This window comes from Oncorhynchus mykiss, chromosome 14, assembly GCF_057628025.1.
Source record: "Oncorhynchus mykiss isolate SJ-2025 chromosome 14, ASM5762802v1, whole genome shotgun sequence".
NCBI lineage: Eukaryota > Metazoa > Chordata > Actinopteri > Salmoniformes > Salmonidae > Oncorhynchus > Oncorhynchus mykiss.
In genome coordinates, this window is record NC_143035.1 from 8,318,420 (window position 1) to 8,337,311 (window position 18,892).

Consider the following 18,892-nt stretch of genomic DNA (forward strand, 5'->3'; position numbering starts at 1 on the left):
ACCAAAATATGCTTTCTGAGTCTCAGAGATGACTCGCGTCATTTGTTAACATAGTACATAAAGGAATATGACGAGCAAGCAAAACCTATTTTGCATTACTTCTAATATAACACTGTAAATTAATGTAGACACTAGCATACAGCACCAGATCATTTGAAAAATGAAAGTGGATATAAAATGGCTAAAATGACATCTAGGCATGTATCTCTTCAGTGCTTGGGGTGTCTCTACAGACACCCTGGTTCGATTCCAGGCTGTATCACAACCGGCCGTGATTGGGAGTCCCTTAGGGCTGTGCACAATTGGCCCAGCGTTGTCCGGGTTTGGCCATCATAAATAAGAATTTGTTCTTAACCGACTTGACTAGTTAAATAATGGTTCAAATTTTAAAAATTAAATGAGCAATGTGGGCAAATGTATTTGTAACAAATAGTGTAGAATGAGTTTCTCCTGAATTACACATTCTCCTTACCTTTTTGACAGCAATTGATTTGAGATTTTAAAAACCTGACCAGTGAACCTACCTCTAAGGTCCTCATTGATTAGAATTTAGTATCCTTATTTTCCACACCAAATAAAATACATGCACCATGATGATCATTACAGCAAAACAATTCAGACATTCTAGTCACACTCATTGGTGCTTATTGGCCAAAGAAACCTTTCATTGGTGGGGAAGCAGGAAGAACCAGCCGCTCTCGGAAGGCCAGCCACTCCACAGGATTGTAGACGACAGCGGATGAGGAGGTAGCAATGGTTTTGAGCAGTTCAAATTTAATACCCCCTCCCTTTTGCTACAGAAACCCAGGTAAAAAATAAAATAAAAAAAACTCCCCACTCTCATAAAATTACAACAGCAGGAACCAATAAAAAAATGAAATGCAATTTTTTTTTAACGCATTGAAGGGGGGGGGGGGGGGAGGGAGGGCAAGGACAGGATGAGGGGAAGAAATAATCTATTTTTTCTATATGCGAGGAGTGAGTCCAGAGTCTTCATCAGACCGTCTTAATCAGACCAGGGGGACAGTGGGAGGCAGCGAGTGAGGATTGCTGGGAACTTGCTGTTGTGTTCATTCAAAATGGAGGGGGAAAAAATCTACGAACAAAAATTGAGTCAAGTCCAATCCAACCAGGAGAAGGAACCAGCACTCTAAGGCAGGGATTCATTCAGGAAGGGTTGTGTCCCTCTATGGATTGAAATCAAATTTCACTCTTCAGCCTGTGTGAGCGTTAGTGGAAGTGTGTGTATATGCATTTAAAATTGAATGTAATGTATATGTCTGTCTATATGTCTGTCCCCTCTCACTTGCTGCAAAAGATAAGTCATTTTTCTTTCCTTATTTCTTCATTCATTCTTGCAGGTTTTTTCCCCCTCTCTCTCTCCCCAATTCGGTTCCCTTACTACCTAGTAGTCATCTAAATCGAAAAACTCATCGTCCTCTGCCTGGTAATCTATGGCCTGGAAATCCACCCTGTACCGCAAGCATCCTGAGAAAGAGAGAAAGAGTCAATTATCCAGGTGAAGACTTCTGCTGGATTGAAGGGTCATTACGAATATTAGGCTTTTGAATTTGATCTCATGCTGTGAACTACCTCCACAACATGATCATAACAGAGACTCCTACACTACCGTTCAAAAGTTTTGGATCACTTAGAAATATCCTTGTTTTTCTCCATTAAAATAACATCAAATTGATCAAAAATAGTGTAGACATTGTTAATGTTGTAAATTACTATTGTAGCTGGTGGAAACAGTTTTAATGGAATATCTACGTAGGCGTACAGAGGCCCATTATCAGCAACCATCACTGTGTTCCAATGGCACGTTGTGTTAGCAAATCCAAGTTTATAATTTTAAAAGGCTAATTGATCATTAAAAAAACGTTTTTGCAATTATGTTAGCACAGCTGAAAACTGTTGTGATAATTAAAGAAGCAATGCAACTGGCCTTCTTTAGACTAGTTGAGTATCTGGAGCATCAGCATTTGTGTGTTCGATTACAGGCTCAAAATGGCCAGAAACAAAGTAATTTCTTCTAAAACTCATTAGTCTATTCTTGTTCTGAGAAATGAAGGCTGTTCCATGCGAGAAATTGCCAAGAAACTGAAGATCTCGTACAACGCCGTTTACTACTCCCTTCACAGAACAGCGCAAACTGTCTAACCAGAATAGAAAGAGTGGGAGGCCCCGGTGCACAACTGAGCAAGAGGACAAGTACATTAGTGTCTAGTTTGAGAAACAGACACCTCAAGTCCTCAACTGGCAGCTTCATTAAATAGTACCCGCAAAACACCAGTCTCAACGTCAACAGCGAAGAGGCGACTCCGGGATGCTGGCCTTCTAGGCAGAGTTCCTCAGTCCAGTGTCTGTGTTCTTTTGCGCATCTTAATCTTTTATTTTTATTGGGCAGTCAGATATAGCTTTTCTTTGCAACTCTGCCTAGAAGGCCAGCATCCCAGAGTCGCCTCTTCACTGTTGATGTTGAGACTGGTGTTTTGCGGGTACTAATTAGTGACGACTTGTGAGGCATCGGTTTCTCAAATCAACAGTTTTCAGCTGTGCTAACAATTGCTAAAGGGTTTTCTAATGATCAATTAGCCTTTTAAAGTGATAAACTTGGATTCGCTAAAACAACGTGCCATTGGAACACAGGAGTGATGGTTGCTGATAATGGGCCTCTGTACGCCTACGTAGATATTCCATAATTAAATATATAATATCTATCATATATATATATATATATATATATATATATATATATATATATATATATATATATATATATAGATTTAGATAGATATTATATATATAATTATATATATATTTTTTAAATCAGCTACAATAGTCATTTACAACATTAGCAATGTCTACACCGTATTTCTGATCAATTTGATGTTATTTTAAAATGGACAAAAAAATACTTTTCTTTCAAAAATAAAGATATTTCTAAGTGACCCCCAAACTGTTGAACGGTGGTGTATGTTATAACCCTATAATAACAAGTGGCTGGTGCGGACTCACCCCCGATGCCTCCAAAGCCCTTGACAAACTGGGAGCCTTCTTGACTCTTGTCTGTGACGATCTCCAGCGTGGCTCCAAACTTCTTGTAGTTGTTGGCGAACCACTCCAGCAGAGGCATGCTCTCAATCAGCTCGTGGTCCTGCCCAGTCTGTGAACATGCGCACACACCAAATGGACACAGAGCGCAAAGAAACGTTTACAAGTAAGCAACAAATTGAACCGCCCGAATGGGCAACTGTGTGTATGACACCAAGGGATAGAGAACAGGGCTTTACCTCCTTGTCTGTGAAGTGGGACTTGTCTTTCTCCTGCTCTGGTGTTAAATACAGAGTCTTCTCATCTGAAACACAAACGGCCAACGGAGACAGGGAATGAGAACACATATCACATTTTATTTGTCACATACACATGCTTAGCAGATGTTAATGTGAGTGTAGCAAAATGCTTGTGCTTCTAGTTCCCGACAATGCAGTAATAACCAACGAGTAATCTAACCTAACAATGGTTTGTGTGTGTGTGAAAAGGGAGTGCGTCTGTAGCATTCTCTGCTCAGCTGTTCTACTTCACGGAGCAAGACAACATACTGCACACGGGGAGTGTGTGTGTGTGTGTGTACCGTTCTCTGTTCCGATGCTCTCGGCCCCGTGCAGGCGAAGGATGTAACGCATGGTGTCTAGGTTCTCATAGACGATGAGGATCTCCACAGCTCCCATCTCCAGGGCTTTGAGTGTGTCCTCCACCCCAAAACAGTACTTTCCCGTGTCCTGACTTATCTCATCAAAGTACCGCCCTGCAGCCAGAGAGAAAATGGGGGGGGGGGGGGGGGAATAAAGGGTCAAATAAAAAAGAATGAGTGACTGGGGGATGGAAATGGGGTAGCAATCATCATTATCACTCATCATCATTCACAATCTTCACTAACCCAAACAAACACCGGACAAATGCAGGCACAGGCAAACATTCGCTGGGATAACCCAAAATCTAACCTCAACATGTGCCACAAACACACACCTATGAGCTTCTTTTCCTGGATGAACTTGACGTTGGAGAGGACCTCTGCCGACAGTTCGATGGCCTGGTTGAAGCCATTCTCTCCTCCGTACGAGATGTCCACCAGCTTCAGAATCTTCGCCTGTAACCTCTGGGCGCGCACGCACACAAACCAGGGGTTAGTGTGCAGTGCTATGCATTGTCACTAAGAATGAGCAAATCCACAAGAGGAATTGCACCAAAAAGCATCAGTCTGACAAAGGACTGACTGATCACAGTAAGGATCGGCACAGCATAAACCATGGATCATCTCAAACACACACTTACAGGGTCAAACATGTCGGACTGGCTGAGCTCAGTCTTGAAGTCGGCAGACCCTGCTAGGACCATTCCAGCAACGTTGACCTTGTCGTTGGACACATAGAGCTGGACAGCTGTCTCAGCCACCTTCCTCACATAGTTATGCCTCTTCTCCATCCTCAGACGGGCAAACCGCAGAGCAGACTGACCTCCTCTGCCTGACAGAGTGAGAGAACGTTAGATGGATAGAAAAGTAGTGATGGGGGATAATACATTTTTTTGATCAATTGTTCTTATTTAAAATCTCTAATGTTCTTGTTCTTATGTCCGTCTGTGTCCGTGTGTGTGTAATGAGCGGAGCGTACCGTGTTTTTTGGGCAGGTCCACTGTGAACTTGTGCAGCACCTCTCTGGTGTTCCCCTGGAGTGTCCCAAAGAGAGCCCCGCTACCATCGATCACTATGAAACCAAACTTACTGTCATCGGACAGCAGGGCCGTCAGTGCCTGGAGAAAGGGAGAGAGTAGAGGGAAAAAGAAAGACAGAGGGCATTTTCATTACAATTTCATTGCCATTAAACATCCACAAAGAGGAGACATACAGTGCCTTCTGAAAGTATTCAGACCCCTTGACTTTTTCTACATTTTGTTGCGTCACAGATCTGGGGAAGGGTACAAACATTTCTGCAGCATTGAAGGTCCACAAGAACACAGTGGCCTCCATCATTCCTAAACGGAAGAAGTTTGGAACCGCCAATACTCTTCCTAGAGCTGGCCACCAGGCCAAACTGAGCTATTGGGGGAGAAGGGCCTTGATCAGGGAGGTGACCAAGAACCCGATGGTCACTCTGACAGAGCTCTAGAGTTCCTCTGTGGAGATGGGAGAACCTTCCAGAAGGACAACCATCTCTGCAGCACTCCACCAATCAGGACTTTATGGTAGTGGCCAGACGGAAGCCACACTTCAGTAAAAGGCACATGACAGCCCACTTGGAGTTTGCCAAAATGCACCTAAAAACTCTGACCATGAGAAAAAATATTCTCTTGTCTGATGAAACCAAGATTGAACTATTTTGGCCTGAATGCCAAGCATCACGTCTGGAGGAAACCTAGCACCCATCCCTACGGTGAAGCATGGTGGTGGAAGCATCATGCGGTGGGGATGATTTTCAGCGACAGTGTCTGGGAGACAAGCAGGATCGAGGGAAAGATGAACGGAGCAAAGTACAGAGAGATCCTTGATGAAAACCTGCTCCAGACCACTTAGGTCCTTAGACTGGGGCGAAGGTTCACCTTCCAACAGGACAATGACCCTAAGCACACAGCCAAGACAACTCAGGAGTGGCTTCGACAAGTCCCTCAATGTCCTTGAGTGGCCCAGCCAGAGCCCGGACTTGAACCCAACCAAACATCTCTGGAGAAACCTGAAAATATCTGTGCAGCAACGCTCCATGTCCAACCTGACAAAGCTTGAGGATCTGCAGAGAAGAATGGGGGAAACTTCCGAAATACAGGTGTGTCAAGCTTGTAGCGTCATACCCAAGAAGACTCGAGGCTGTAATCGCTGCCAAAGGTGCTTCAACGAAGTAGTGAGTAAAGGGTCTGAATACTTATGTAAATGTAATGTTTTTTTAAATTTTATAAATAAGCAGAAAATTCAAAATAATTGTTTTTGCTTTGTCATTATGGGGTATTGTGTGTAGATTGAGGGGGGGGGGGGGGGGGGTACAATTTAATCAATGTGTAACAAAATGTGGAAAAAGTCAAGGGGTCTGAATACTTTCCAAAGACACTGTACATATGTAGAGCTCCTACCTCAGTGTGGAACTTGTTGTCACAGAGGTACAGAGAGGTGTTGATGGGTTTAAAAGGCTCAAAGTCTATGTTGACTTTCTTCTCTTTGCCCTCGTCTGTCACAATGGTCCCACAGTACACCACCAGGCCGTTAGGGGGCACTGCAAGAGAGAGATGGGACTTAACAGTCAACACAGGCAAGACCCAGTGACCCTTAACCTCTCTAGGCTAGGGGGCGGTATTTTCACGTCCGGATGAAAAGCGTGCCCAAAGTAAACTGCCTGCTACTCAGGCCCAGAAGCTAGGATATCATATTATTAGTAGATTTGGATAGAAAACACTGAAGTTTCTAAAACTGTTTGAATGATGTATGTGAGTATAACAGAACTTATTTGGCAGGCAAAACCCAGAGGACAAACCATCCAGGATTTGTTGTTGTCACTCTTTTCAAAGGTTTTTCTATGTGGATCTAGATTTAAGGCACTTGCTTGCAGTTCCTATCGCTTCCACTGGATGTCAACAGTCTTTAGAAATTGGTTGATGTTTTTCCTTTGTGTAATGAAGAAGTAGGGTCGAGTCTAGTGTACTGTTGTGGTTTGGGCGCGCGACCTGAATGCATGCTCCACATTGTTTTTATCCGCTATTGAACGCAGTTTATCCCATCTTAAATGTTATCGATTATTTAAGTTAAAAAATACCCAAAGTTGTATTAGGAAAGTTGTTTGAAATGTTTGGACAAAGATTACATGTAACTTACTAGATATTTTGTAGCCATGTTGCGCGATTTGGAACCTTTGTTTTTCTGGATCAAATGCGCCAAATAAATTGACATTTTGGAGATATAACGACGGAAGTAATCAAACATCCCAAATGGTACTTTTGTTCATGGGACATATTGGAGTGCCAACAGAAGAAGCTCTTCAAATGTAAGGCATGAATTATATTGTTATTTCTGAGTTTTGTGTCGCGCCTGGCGGGATGAAATATGATTGTCTGTTTGATGGAGCGCTGTCCTCAGATAATCGCATGGTTTGCTTTCGCCGTAAAGCCTTTTTGAAATCTGACACGGTGACTGGATTAACAAGAAGTAAAGCTTTAATTTAGTGTATTGCACTTGTGATTGTAAGAAAGTTAAATATTTCTAATAATTTAATTTGAATTTGGCGCTCTGCCATTTCACCAGATGTTGGCCAGGTGGGACGCTACCATCCCACCTGCCCATAAGAAGTTAAGAAATATACACAACTAACAAGAAAGAGACATCCTTGCTGTAGCTTTGGAATCCACTATGAGGAGGTCAAGGCTCCTAGCACAGATACATGATGACACACTTAGTTACATTTGAACACAAATCACTAACCTTTATTGTATAGCTTTAGTCTCTGCTGTACAGAGGTAATAGCCCCGAGCACAGAGAGCCTGTTGACTCTGCTCTTGATATTGGAGGCTGTCCCAAACTCATCAGCCAACATCTTGGCCACTCTGGAGATCTGGTCCTTAGGGGGAATGATCAGCGAGATCATACTGGTTCCATTACTGAGGAGAGAGGTACACATAGTGTATTTACACAACCTTGTGTAAAGTGTGTGTTTATGTAACTGTCTTAGTCATATCAATCTCTGAAAGGAAGGACTATGCTCTCAATCAAAACAAATATGCCGCTCATCAACCCCCCCCAATCATCCTCTAATATTACCTGACCCATATCTATCCTTGTAACACACACCTCAACTTTAAAACAGTCTGACACCAAACATTACTGTCTGAAAGGGGAGGGGCACACAGTTCCATAGAGAACAATAAGTTCTGTCCTTGACACCAACGACTGCGCTAAAACCCCACCGTGCCACATTCACTACCAGTTAAAGGCAAACCAGTGAGCCATACACCTAGACGCTGCATACATACAGGTAGTTGGTTAGTGAATATAGGCCAAATTGTCAACCGTATGTGTATGTAGCAGAGGATTCTGTGCCAGTGGACAATAAGAACACTTCGGGGGCAAAGCGCTCCCATTTGCCTAGTCACACTGCCGAGTAAGCCACATAGCTAGCTTTGTCAAACTACTTATCTAAATTAATATGGATGACCGCTAGCTAACTACACACATTGTCAACAAAGGAATAGGAAATGGTAGTCGTGTGCCTGCTGCTTGCTACTCAAACATATGGTTGCTTTAAGCCTTCCACTCCCAAATACAAGACATGCTCAATGCTGTATCTTGAAAGCAAGCCAACATAGCCAACAACTGCTTTATCTATCGCAGCATATGGGAACATACTGGTGTCAGTTAGGTGCAATTGTACTGGTTTGCACAAAGACCAGTCCATGGGAAGATAACGTTAAGTTAAATACAGTTCTGTTTCAACTTACTGTGCCAGCGGCACCACATGTGGCCAAAAAAGACAAACTTGCTCGGGACTTTTATTGACGACATGATGTTAGCAGAGGAAGTTGGTCTACAACAGACCCATGTTTGGAAAGTCAGTTAAATATTAAACGATCCTCTAGATATTTTGTCTCAAACCCCCCTGTCACAATGACCAACCGTCCTGCCCACTGCCACAGTACTGGCAGTTAAGTTGAAATTGAATTTAGCTTCTGGCTTTGTTTTTGTGCAACCCAATAAAATTGAAAACAAGGCTAGTGTATACTGTACACCCGCGTTGCTAAAAGCACCTAGTCGTTGGTGTGATATACAAACGACCCGGCTGTTCTAAAGACCCCATCCACAGATGCCGGCATTTTCGGCTAACATGTAGCTAACTGGCTAACTAACCCGGACAGAAATACACACAAGTAACCGAGCTAGCTACAAACAGGAATGGCATCATACTAATTATACGACACAAATCGAATATTGGTAGGAACTAACGTAATTTCCAATGTTGACTGTGTTAATAGTACGTTAACTGGCTAGCTAGTACCACTCCCAAAATGTGTCCTCGCCTATCCAGCTGTCCATTCAGGTCTGCATATCTCCGTCTCCCTCCGACACCCAGTGATACGTCCTGTATCGTGTGGCCATTTCAACCACTTACCCTCGGGCAGCTTCCAAACTTTTAATCAACTTCTTGATTTTCCATATCTCCACGTTCCTGTCCGCTGCGTTAGGGTCGTCCGCCATCTTTCCTGCTGTAATCGCTTCAGCACCTGAAAGAGAAGAACGTCAACTAGCTGGCTAACGTTGCATCAGCCGCGAACACAAAGGATAGATTTAGCTAACTTCATAAGGTTCAGTGACCGGATTTTAGGTTGCCAGGGTGACAGTTGTGTGTCTACCTCTCTGAGCTAGAAGCGGGTGTCCGAGAGGGACCTGACCAGTGTGGTGGACCGACCGGGAGGAAAGACTCTACCCCGCTGCTGTGTCAGTAAAGTGCGCGGAAAAACTAGGCCTACGCACTCTTCCCAGGCCCTAGTGTCCACCCCATTCATTGTCTAAAGTCGCAACCCGACCTAGTTTCAACTCTCTTTCTCGAGAAAACGTTAAATCATCCAAATGTCAACTGGTTCCAAACCCTTTCATTTACAAAAACGACGAAGATACCGTACCTGCCTCCGGCAAAGCCACTCCAGTCTCTGCGCTACAGCTGCCGCTCTAGTTCGGTCGTCGGTGAAATGACGTTGTCCACTTGCCTCTCCTGCCGGTTCCTCTCTACCACACTCAATAGGCTTCGCGTGGTGAGATCGGGGCTCACATGTGAGACTTCCTGGAAACGTAGAAACACTGAGGTACATTTCTGGTTGGTCAAAACTCCATGTTGATCATGGATATCTATACGGTGATTGGAGTGATTCAATATTATACGAAGATGGGCGGGGATATCTCAAAATGGTTCATATGGGATTTGTAGTCAAAATTATAATTTGTTATTCATCTCAATTTAAAGTTCTCCAGAACTTCTTTAGTGACTATGATGGGGGAAAAAACGTAGTTTAACGTTTTAATGTCACGTGAAATGCCTTTCTTGCTAGCTCTAAACCCAACCATGCAGTAGTCAATATGATTGTACTACTAAAAAGAACACAAGTTAGAACAAAATCACACAATAAGAAGAAATAAGAAGAACATGATAAGTAAGTAAGTTATATACAGAGTCAGTTCCAATGTATGTGCAGGGATACTGGAGTGATAGCGGTAGATACACTATATATACAAAAATATGTGGACACCCCTTCAAATTAGTGGATTCAAATTGTTAAGTTTGGTGGATGAGGAAAATGGTCTAGGGCTGTTTCTCATGGTTCGGGCTAGTCCCCTTAGTTCCAGTGAAGGGAAATCTTAACGATACAGCATACAATGACTTGCAGACTATTCTGTCCAACTTTGTGGCAACAGTTTGGGGAAGACCCATTTCTGTTTCAGCATGACAATGCCTCCGTTTACAAAGTGAAGTCTATACAGAAATGGTTTGTCGAGATCGGTGGGGAAGAACTTGACTGGCCTGCACAGTGCCCTGACCTCAACCCCATTAAACTCCTTTGGGATGAATTGGAACGCCGACTGCGAGCCAGGCCTAATCACCCAACGTCAGTGCCCAACCTCACTAATGCTCTTGTGGCTGAATGGAAGCAAGTCCCCGCAGCAATGTTCCAACATCTTGTGGAAAGCCTTCAAAGAAGAGTGGAGAATGTTATAGCAGCAAAGGGGGGATCAACTCCATATTGATACTCATGAGATGGAATGAGATGTCCGATGAGCAGATGTCCACATACTTTTGGCCATGTAGTGTATGTACAGGGTGACTAGGCATCAGGATATATGACACAGCGAGTAGCAGCAGCGTGTGTGTGTGTGTGTGTGTGTGTGTGTGTGTGTGTGTGTGTGTGTTTGTGCATGTGTGTGTGTGTGTGTGTGTGTGTGTGTGTTGGAGTGTCGGTGTGCATGAGTGTGTGGAGTCCTGTGAGGGTGCAGAGAAACAAAATAAATGATAAGGGTCAACTCAGATAGTCTTTGTAGCCATTTTGTTAGCTATTTAGCAGTCTTATGGTTGGGGATAGAAGCTGTTCAGTAGCCTGTTGGTGTCAGACTTGATGCAAGCCTTCACAACTGTACTTGTGTGTGGACCATTTTAAGTCCTTAGTGATTTGGACACCAAGAAACTTGAAGCCTTGAAGGCCACGCAGTCTTGGGAGAACAGGGAGCAGAGGAAGGGACTAAGCACACACCCCTGTGGGGCCCCCCGTGATAGCTTAGCAATGTCATGAAATTAAAATACCAGTCACAATATCACATTAGCAAAGTTTGTTTGGTGGAATGATAGATTTAGTCAATTATGGACCCTCTAATTTCCTTTTCAGGATATTGAGTATGCCCAAAGGGTCAATTGCATAAAAAAATAAAGTAATCTATAAGCAATGTGGAGTTGAAAGTTCTACAAAATCTACAGTATTTATTCCAAAGTCAAGCCCAGTTTTTTACCACTAGATGACAGCATTGATTCACTAGAGAAGGACCAATGTTACTTTACCAGTTATATGTACACATAACAGTGGTATTGGCATAAATTATATTTCTACCTCCCTTTTGCCCTCAGAACAGCCCCAATTCATCAGGTCATGGACTCTATAACATGACGAAAGCATTTCAAAGGGATGCTGGCCCATGTTGACGTTGAATCCAATGTTTCCAACAGTTGTGTCAAGTTGGTTTGATGTCCTTTGGGTGGTGGACCATTCTTGATACACATGGGAAACTGTTGAGCTTGAAAAACCCAGCAGTGTTGCAGTTCTTGACACAACCGGTGCAACTGGCACCTACTACCATACTCTGTTCAAAGGCACTTAAAACTTTTGTCTTGCCCATTCACCCTCTGAATGACACACATACACAAATGTCTTAAGGCTTGAACAATCTTTCTTTAACCTGTCTCCTCCCCTTCATCTACACTTATTTAAGTGGATTTAACAAGTGACATCAATAAAGGATCATAGCTTTCGCCTGGATTCACCTGGTCAGTCTATGTCATGGAAAGAACAGGTGTTCCTAATGTTTTGTACACTCAATCACAGAATTTAAGCTCTGCCATTCAGTTGAATTAAAATGACGTGCACACACACAACACACTCGTGCAAACGCACACGCACACACACACACACACACAAACCCTCTGCCCCTTCCGCATCATAGAATTAGGAATTAAAATACTAGAATGGACATAAACCTTCTTATGACGAGGTCAAAGGTCAGCCATTTTGTCAGGGAGTTGGTCAACGATGGTTTGCCAGTGCTGTGATAAGATATGGTGCAAAACAATGTATGTCTGTTAACTAGCTAGCAAGACAGCTTTAGTTGAATGATGCCATACATTTTTCAAATTAACTGCCAATGTGTCAACATTCAATTCAAACAATGCAGTCGATCCACAGTCATACAATAAATGAGGTAAAGAAGTCAAAACAACAAAGACCAGTGGGGGATAGAAGAAGGACACCAAGGTTTGCGCACAATCAACAAAGTTGATCGAACAAAGTGGATATTCCTCAAATCCGTCATGATTTATGTTTTGTAACAGGCCCACAATGTGTTTACTAAAGTCAGGTGTGGATGTATTTGGCTGTTTTCACTGCATAACATTTAGAAGTAGTCCCTTTTCAGGTTTAGAAGTGACTGCTAAACGTTAAGTCCCATATAAGTTGGTAACATAGCTAACAAAGAGAAATTGGTGATGGTAGCAGGGACAAATGGGCCAAACGGGCGCGCTGGGCATGTGGCCCGGGGGCCCCCAACCAGGAAAACAGCAACATATTAACAAATAACAGTGCAACGCTTACTTACAGGCCTTTCCCAACAATGAAGAGAGAAATACTAGACAAATAATAACACAAGGAATAAATACACAATAACTTGGCTGTGTACACAGGGTGCCAGTACTAAGTTGATGTGCAAAATGACAAAATGTTTTGAATTGCAAGAAATTTGCTTTAAAGCTGCACAATTATCAGCCTCATGTCAAAATGTGTTGAACAGCATTATAAAACTGCACATTTTACTCTCTGCCCCATCGTAAAATGTGTTAAAATGCAGGAAGTTAGCTGTTTTCTGGAGGTAGGTGCCCTGGGGCCTCAAATGCGGTAGGCTGGCCATGGTTGGTAGTCAAAGTCGTTTTTTAACTGTAATGCAGTTGATGACATGAACATGAATTGGGGTTGACATCCGTACAGGCATTGTACACCAATTTTTACTTCAACTTAGTGTGAAATGCACAAAAAACAATAGCCTAAATGTCAGCAAATGTCAGCACATTCAGGATCTTTCCCCCGCTCGTTTCCATGGCATATTTCCATTGTTTTGGTCGAGTTCCATTGACCTCTTTACCACATCTATGGTTGAAATCAGTTGATGATAGGACTTAAACAAGTTGTAAATGCATCAAGTACTGATATTGTATCATGTAATAACACACAGCTTTCCAAGAAAAGAAGAATTGAGACATTTATGGTCTGTTTACATATATTTTATGGAGACAATTGGTATGAAACCCTAATAAACTGTATCTATAACGATATATCACAATATTTTAGGTTGACAATATTTCTATTACACAATTTGTGATATATCGCATGACTTACTTTTATTTTCTTCCTTAAGTAAAATCAGGAAATTCATCACCTATGCCTCTTCTGCCATTCATTCCAATTAGACTGGTTTTGGATTTCTCCCTGAGCACAATGGCTGCCATTTTTACCCCATTCTGGAACTTAGAGGGTTGATGACATAGCCCCTCTAGTAGTTTAATAGGATCTCTATGCTCCACATACTCTCAGATTCCATTCCAATTTCCCCTCTGCCCTGATACCCATATTACAGAGATGAAATGACACAGCAGTTTGCTAGGCAGTCTGCCCCCAGAATGGCTTCAGTACAATATAAACACCAATTCATCACTATCTGTCTGCAATCAGAGCTGTAATCTGGAAAGGCATCCGGCCTTGTGTGCAGTGTTCTTGTCAGAAAAGTTACATTTTTCCAAATGCAACAGATTCTCTATCATCCAGGGTCAGAGTGATCGCAGAGTAATATCATTCTGCAACATCCGACAGGTAAGAGAAGGAAATTCATCAGACCTGATTTATTTCTGCCATAGATATTAAAAGTCCAGAAGAAACTGTAATCTACAATATCACCTCAAATCATTTCTGGTGACTCCATAGCTTCAGGTAGAGGTTGGCTGACCATGCTTGCATGGCGTCTGTGTGTGTAGTTGTGCCTGGTCATTGAGGAGGCAGAGAAAGAAAAGAAAAAGAGAGAGAGAGAGAGAGAGAGAGTGTGTGTGTGTGTGTGTGTGTGTTTGTGTGTGTGTGTGTGTGTGTGTGTGTGTGTGTGTGCGCGCGTGCGTGTGCGTGTGTGTGGAAGGGTTATGGCGAGAGCAACCCCACACAGATGCCATCAGGTCCGCTCTGCTCCACTTTCCATCTGTGGCAATCTGCTAGAGGGGGGCTGAGTGATGGAGGGATGGAGGATGGAAGGAAAGAGTGATGTTGTGGTGTTCAAGGGCGTCACTGTGCTTGACACAACCCTAACAGAAGGGAAGGGCTGCTGCTTTGGGGGTGCCACACGCCACACCTGCTCTGTCACTAATATCAGATTCAGTTTAGTCCCAATTCCCAGAAGACTGTGAGAGCAGACATACACAGTACAGTCATTGGAGCAGACAGAGATGGCTCTACCAGTGAAAAGGCCCTGGCCTTATCCATCAGCAGCACAAACACAAAAGCAGACCTTGGATCATTGCTCAGGGGGAACCATATTGATAGCTCTGACTCAGAATTTCCCATTGAATGGTGGAGATCACACACCCCTGATGCTTCAATGTAGCAAATAGCTAGTTCTTCAGTCTAATTGCCATCACCATGGTTTATTAAGCCTGGACCCGCCTCTTTCTTGAGCAACCAGGTCACCCGTGATACAAGTCAGTATTCGACGTCCATCCATATCTGAGGACATCGGGAGATGACGTGGGATCCGGCCACTAGGGGCAACAGTGAGCGCTGTTACCTTCAGGTAGGTTTTCCAAACTTTAACCCTTACCTTAACCATTCGTAGTTAATGCCGAACCTTAAGATTTTGGAGTTAATGCCTAAACGTAACCTTAAACCCTTCGAAATTTGACGTTTCAGAAACATAGACAAACGTCTAATTCTGATGTGGGACTGTGAGAGCTAGTTTTCTTGAGATCAAAGACTGCGTAAACGGAGCTGTGCAAATACATGTTGAACGACTTTGATATTTATTTGACTCGTAATCTCTGGCGTTATAGAAAAGGGCCCCATTAATGCTTGGCAATTTTTTTCTCCCTCTGACAACTTCATGTCCCATTTGGAGGGTAAAGACGCAGCTCTCAGAGAGCCAGGGAAAACCTTTGAACCCCTCCGAGGGAATTAAGCAGAAGTTTTATTTTCCCCATGCTAATCTGTGACTCACTGTCTCTCTCCACCACATTCAGAGAGGGGATCATAATCGTCAGCGCTTCAATAACTAGCATCCCCGCTAAATACACATCTTCTTATTAAGCTGCCGCGTGTGTGTGTTTGTGAGCAAATCTGGCAGTGTCTGGCTAGTATCTTTTGTGTGCTGCTGCTGCTTCTGCTAGGAAATGCTAAGATTTGGGGCGCCCATAGCCGGGGCTTTGCTGTGTGTTTTCCATCTAATCTCTGAGTCTACATTCTTGTCACACTCTCTGCCACTCCCTCTTTCTCCTCTCTCCGTCCTCCTCAGAGGCAGACAGGAGATTTACGGATCTGCACCCAAATATCAAGTGGATTAATCAGGAATGGAGAGAGGGAGCGTCATAAATATCAATGAGAGGGGGTGAGATGAGAGGAGGTACCTGCTCCTCTCCGTGTCCGCACTCTGTATAGCTATTAAGAGTTTATTAACGCGCTGGATTAACCCAATAACCTCTATTTAAAGAAGATGGGACATGCAGTCTATCTTAATGATGGATTTCATGGGGGTCACTCCTAAAGGGAATTGGGAGCCAGGGAAACAATGCCCGCCTCCACCTTTGAGTGACATGGGGCCTTTCACCTATGAGGGATCTCTAGAGAGTTACTATCCACCCTCTTGTACAAAAACCGTTTGGTGTGCTTAGTGGGGATATAGAGGCCCAAACTGCTTAACGCTGCAGATTGAAGTTAAATATATAGAATGGGCCATTTAAGCTATGTTAACCTTTACCATTCACCAACCAAGCACGTCCCTAATAAAACGTCCTGTACTGCAACAGCAGATGAGTTATTTCTGAGTATTAACATTAGAGTAAAGAGAGAGAGAGAGCAATGAATAGTAAGTCTTATTTAGGAGGAACAATCAAGCCCCCTCAGCTAATGAATATGACAATTGCATGAGGGGCTGGTTTGACAACTGTCAACATGCCCTGTCAATCCTAGCCTAGTGGTTGATGCTATCTCAACACCTCTCGTTGATGACGCCTGCTGCCTAGTCCCTCAGGAGAAGCAGACACATTACCATATGTTCCTATCATCCTGAAAGCATCCCTGGAGATTCTGGAGTGTCTTTGTTTGGCTTGAGTCTGCAAGGGGAAATAGTAGGAAACAAATAGCGTTCAGCCATTTCAAACCATCTGCATCCACCCAGCCCATGGCATATTAGTTCTCTGAGAACCAACTTCCTGGGAGAATTGGTTGTGTGTGCATCAGTATTACAGTTCTGGATAAGACTGTTTATTCTTGGTGCGGCTCGTATTTTGAAAGTTTTCCGCTTCTATGACGTTCACTGAACAAGAGACCCGGCCCAGATGACTTTAGGTTCAGACATTGATCTAAGGTCAGTATTGTGCGTTTTCCCGAATGGATTTGAGAAGGGAAGACTGACCCTAGATCTGTGCCTAATGTGTAGTGTCTATCCATAGCTATATCAATCCACACCATCAGCCACAGATCACAGCCCAGACCAAGTCAGAAATCACTATGACAAAGCCACAATCATAACAGACTCCGAGAGATAGAATGATAGGAAGTAGAGGACAGAAGAGATGGAGCAAGATGGAGAGGGAAAGAGACTGAGAAATTGATTTCCCTCCAGCTGCATGAATCACATTGAGTACAAAAAGAACATTATCAAATCAATAGATTTAATATAGCGTGTTAGATGAAGACAAAGGCATGTCTGATGAGGGGAGTTAACTTTGACTGATGACACTGGGACACATCAATATAGTCCATTTGCCTTTGGAGGAAGAATAAGCTATGTAGAATGCAATAACACAACTCCGAAACCTCTATAGGACTTGTTATAGGCATATGTGAGGCTCATGTATGCGTGAGCGGGTGAGTGAGGGACTGAGTGAGTGAGTACGTGTCATATGCATGCCTACACCCACACTCATTTTGACGATGCAGCTGTGATTCGGTATGTCTGCAGGAATGTCTGTGTGTACGTGTTTTGTGTGTGTATGTGTGTGTGTTTACAGCGCCTTCAGAAAGTATTCATACCCCTTGACTTATTCCAAATGTTGTTGTGTTACAGCCTGAATTCACAATGGATTCCTTACCCAACCATCTACACACAATACGCCATAATGACAAAGTGAATCATGTTTTTAGAAATGTTTGCCACATTTGTTGAAAATGAAATACAGAAACAGAGATTACAGCTGTGAGTCTTTCTGGGTAAGTCTCTAGGAATTGTGCACACCTGGATTGTACAATGTTTGCACATGTATTTTTTTTTGAATTATTCAAGCTCTGTCAAGCTGGATGTTGGATCATTGCGAGACAGCAATTTTCAAGTCATGCCATAGATTTTTAAGCCAATCCAAGACAAAAATGTAACTAGGTCACTCGGAAACATTCAATGTGGTAAGCAACTACTGTGTATATTTGGCCTTGTGTTTTAGGTTATTGTCCTGCTGAAAGGTGAATTTCTCTCCCAGGGTCTATTGGAAAGCAGACTGAACCAGGTTTTCCTCTAGGATTTTGCCTGTGCTTAGCTCTATTCTGTTTCTTTTATTGTTTGCACCAAAATAGTGCTTTGTATTCAGGACATACATCTAATTTCTTTGCCACATTTTTTACAGTTTTACTTTAGTGCCTTAAAGAACAGGAAGCATATTCTGTACCGGCTTCCTTCTTTTCACTCTGTCATTGAGATTAGTATAGAAGATTAACTACAATGTTGCTGTTCCATCTGTCAGTTTTCTCTTATAACATCCATTAAACTTTGTAACTGTTTTAAAGTCACCATTTGCTTCATGTTGAAATCCTTGTGCGGTTTCCTTCCTCTCTGGCAACTGAGTTAGGAAGGAAGCCTGTATCTTTGTGTGACTCAGTGTATTAATACACCATCCAAAGTGTAATTAATCACCATGCTCAAAGGGATATTCAGTCTCTGCATGTTTTCATTTTACCCATCTACCAATAGGTGTCCTTCTTTGCAAGGCATTGGAAAACCTCCCTGGTCTTTGTGGTTGAATCTGTGTTTGAAATTCACTGCTCGACTGAGGGACATTACAGACAATTGAACTGTATGTGTGGGGGGTACAGAGATAATGTAGTCATTAAAAAATCATGTTTTATTGCACACAGAATGAGTCCATGCAATCATTATGTGACTTTTTAAGCAAATTCCTATAGCTTTTCATTTTTAATTAGTTAGTAAAAATATCTAAAAACATAATTCCACTTTGATTAGACCAGTGACACAAAATCAGACGGTAACACAACAAAATGTGGTAAAAGTCAAGGGGTGGGAATTTCTGAAGGCACTGTATGTTTGTGTGTCCAGCACAAATGACACCATTGAAATAAGACGCACACAAAGAGAAGG

The 18,892-nt window shown here is 42.8% G+C and overlaps 1 protein-coding gene across 2 annotated transcripts; it reads right to left on the minus strand.

Annotated features, from left to right (window-relative positions):
* Positions 1 to 754: 754 nt before the first annotated feature.
* Positions 755 to 9,900, minus strand: LOC110488703 (eukaryotic peptide chain release factor subunit 1). 2 transcript variants are annotated; one of them, XM_021561018.3, is made up of 11 exons: positions 9,655 to 9,900; positions 9,144 to 9,255; positions 7,463 to 7,638; positions 6,124 to 6,263; positions 4,677 to 4,815; positions 4,339 to 4,529; positions 4,033 to 4,162; positions 3,638 to 3,811; positions 3,297 to 3,361; positions 3,022 to 3,169; positions 755 to 1,488 (listed from the first exon to the last, which is right to left on the minus strand). In XM_021561018.3, exons 2-11 carry the CDS (start codon positions 9,227 to 9,229, stop codon positions 1,406 to 1,408), a joined length of 1,332 nt encoding a protein of 443 aa, XP_021416693.1. In that variant the 5' UTR covers positions 9,230 to 9,255; positions 9,655 to 9,900; the 3' UTR covers positions 755 to 1,405. The 2 variants fall into 2 exon arrangements, with proteins under 2 accessions (XP_021416693.1, XP_021416692.1); XM_021561017.3 differs by having other exon boundaries at positions 9,385 to 9,762.
* Between the last annotated feature and the right edge of the window lie 8,992 nt (positions 9,901 to 18,892).

What these genes read in the sequence shown, in the direction of transcription:
- LOC110488703 (XM_021561018.3), bottom strand. Translation starts at nt 9,229, where the DNA reads ATGGCGGACGACCCTAACGCAGCGGACAGGAACGTGGAGATATGGAAA. An exon ending in GGACCTGCCCAAAAAACACG is followed by an intron (nt 4,530 to 4,676) that starts GTACGCTCCGCT and finishes TCACTCTGTCAG; the next exon opens with GCAGAGGAGGTCAGTCTGCT. An exon ending in CCCACTTCACAGACAAGGAG is followed by an intron (nt 3,170 to 3,296) that starts GTAAAGCCCTGT and finishes GCATGTTCACAG; the next exon opens with ACTGGGCAGGACCACGAGCT.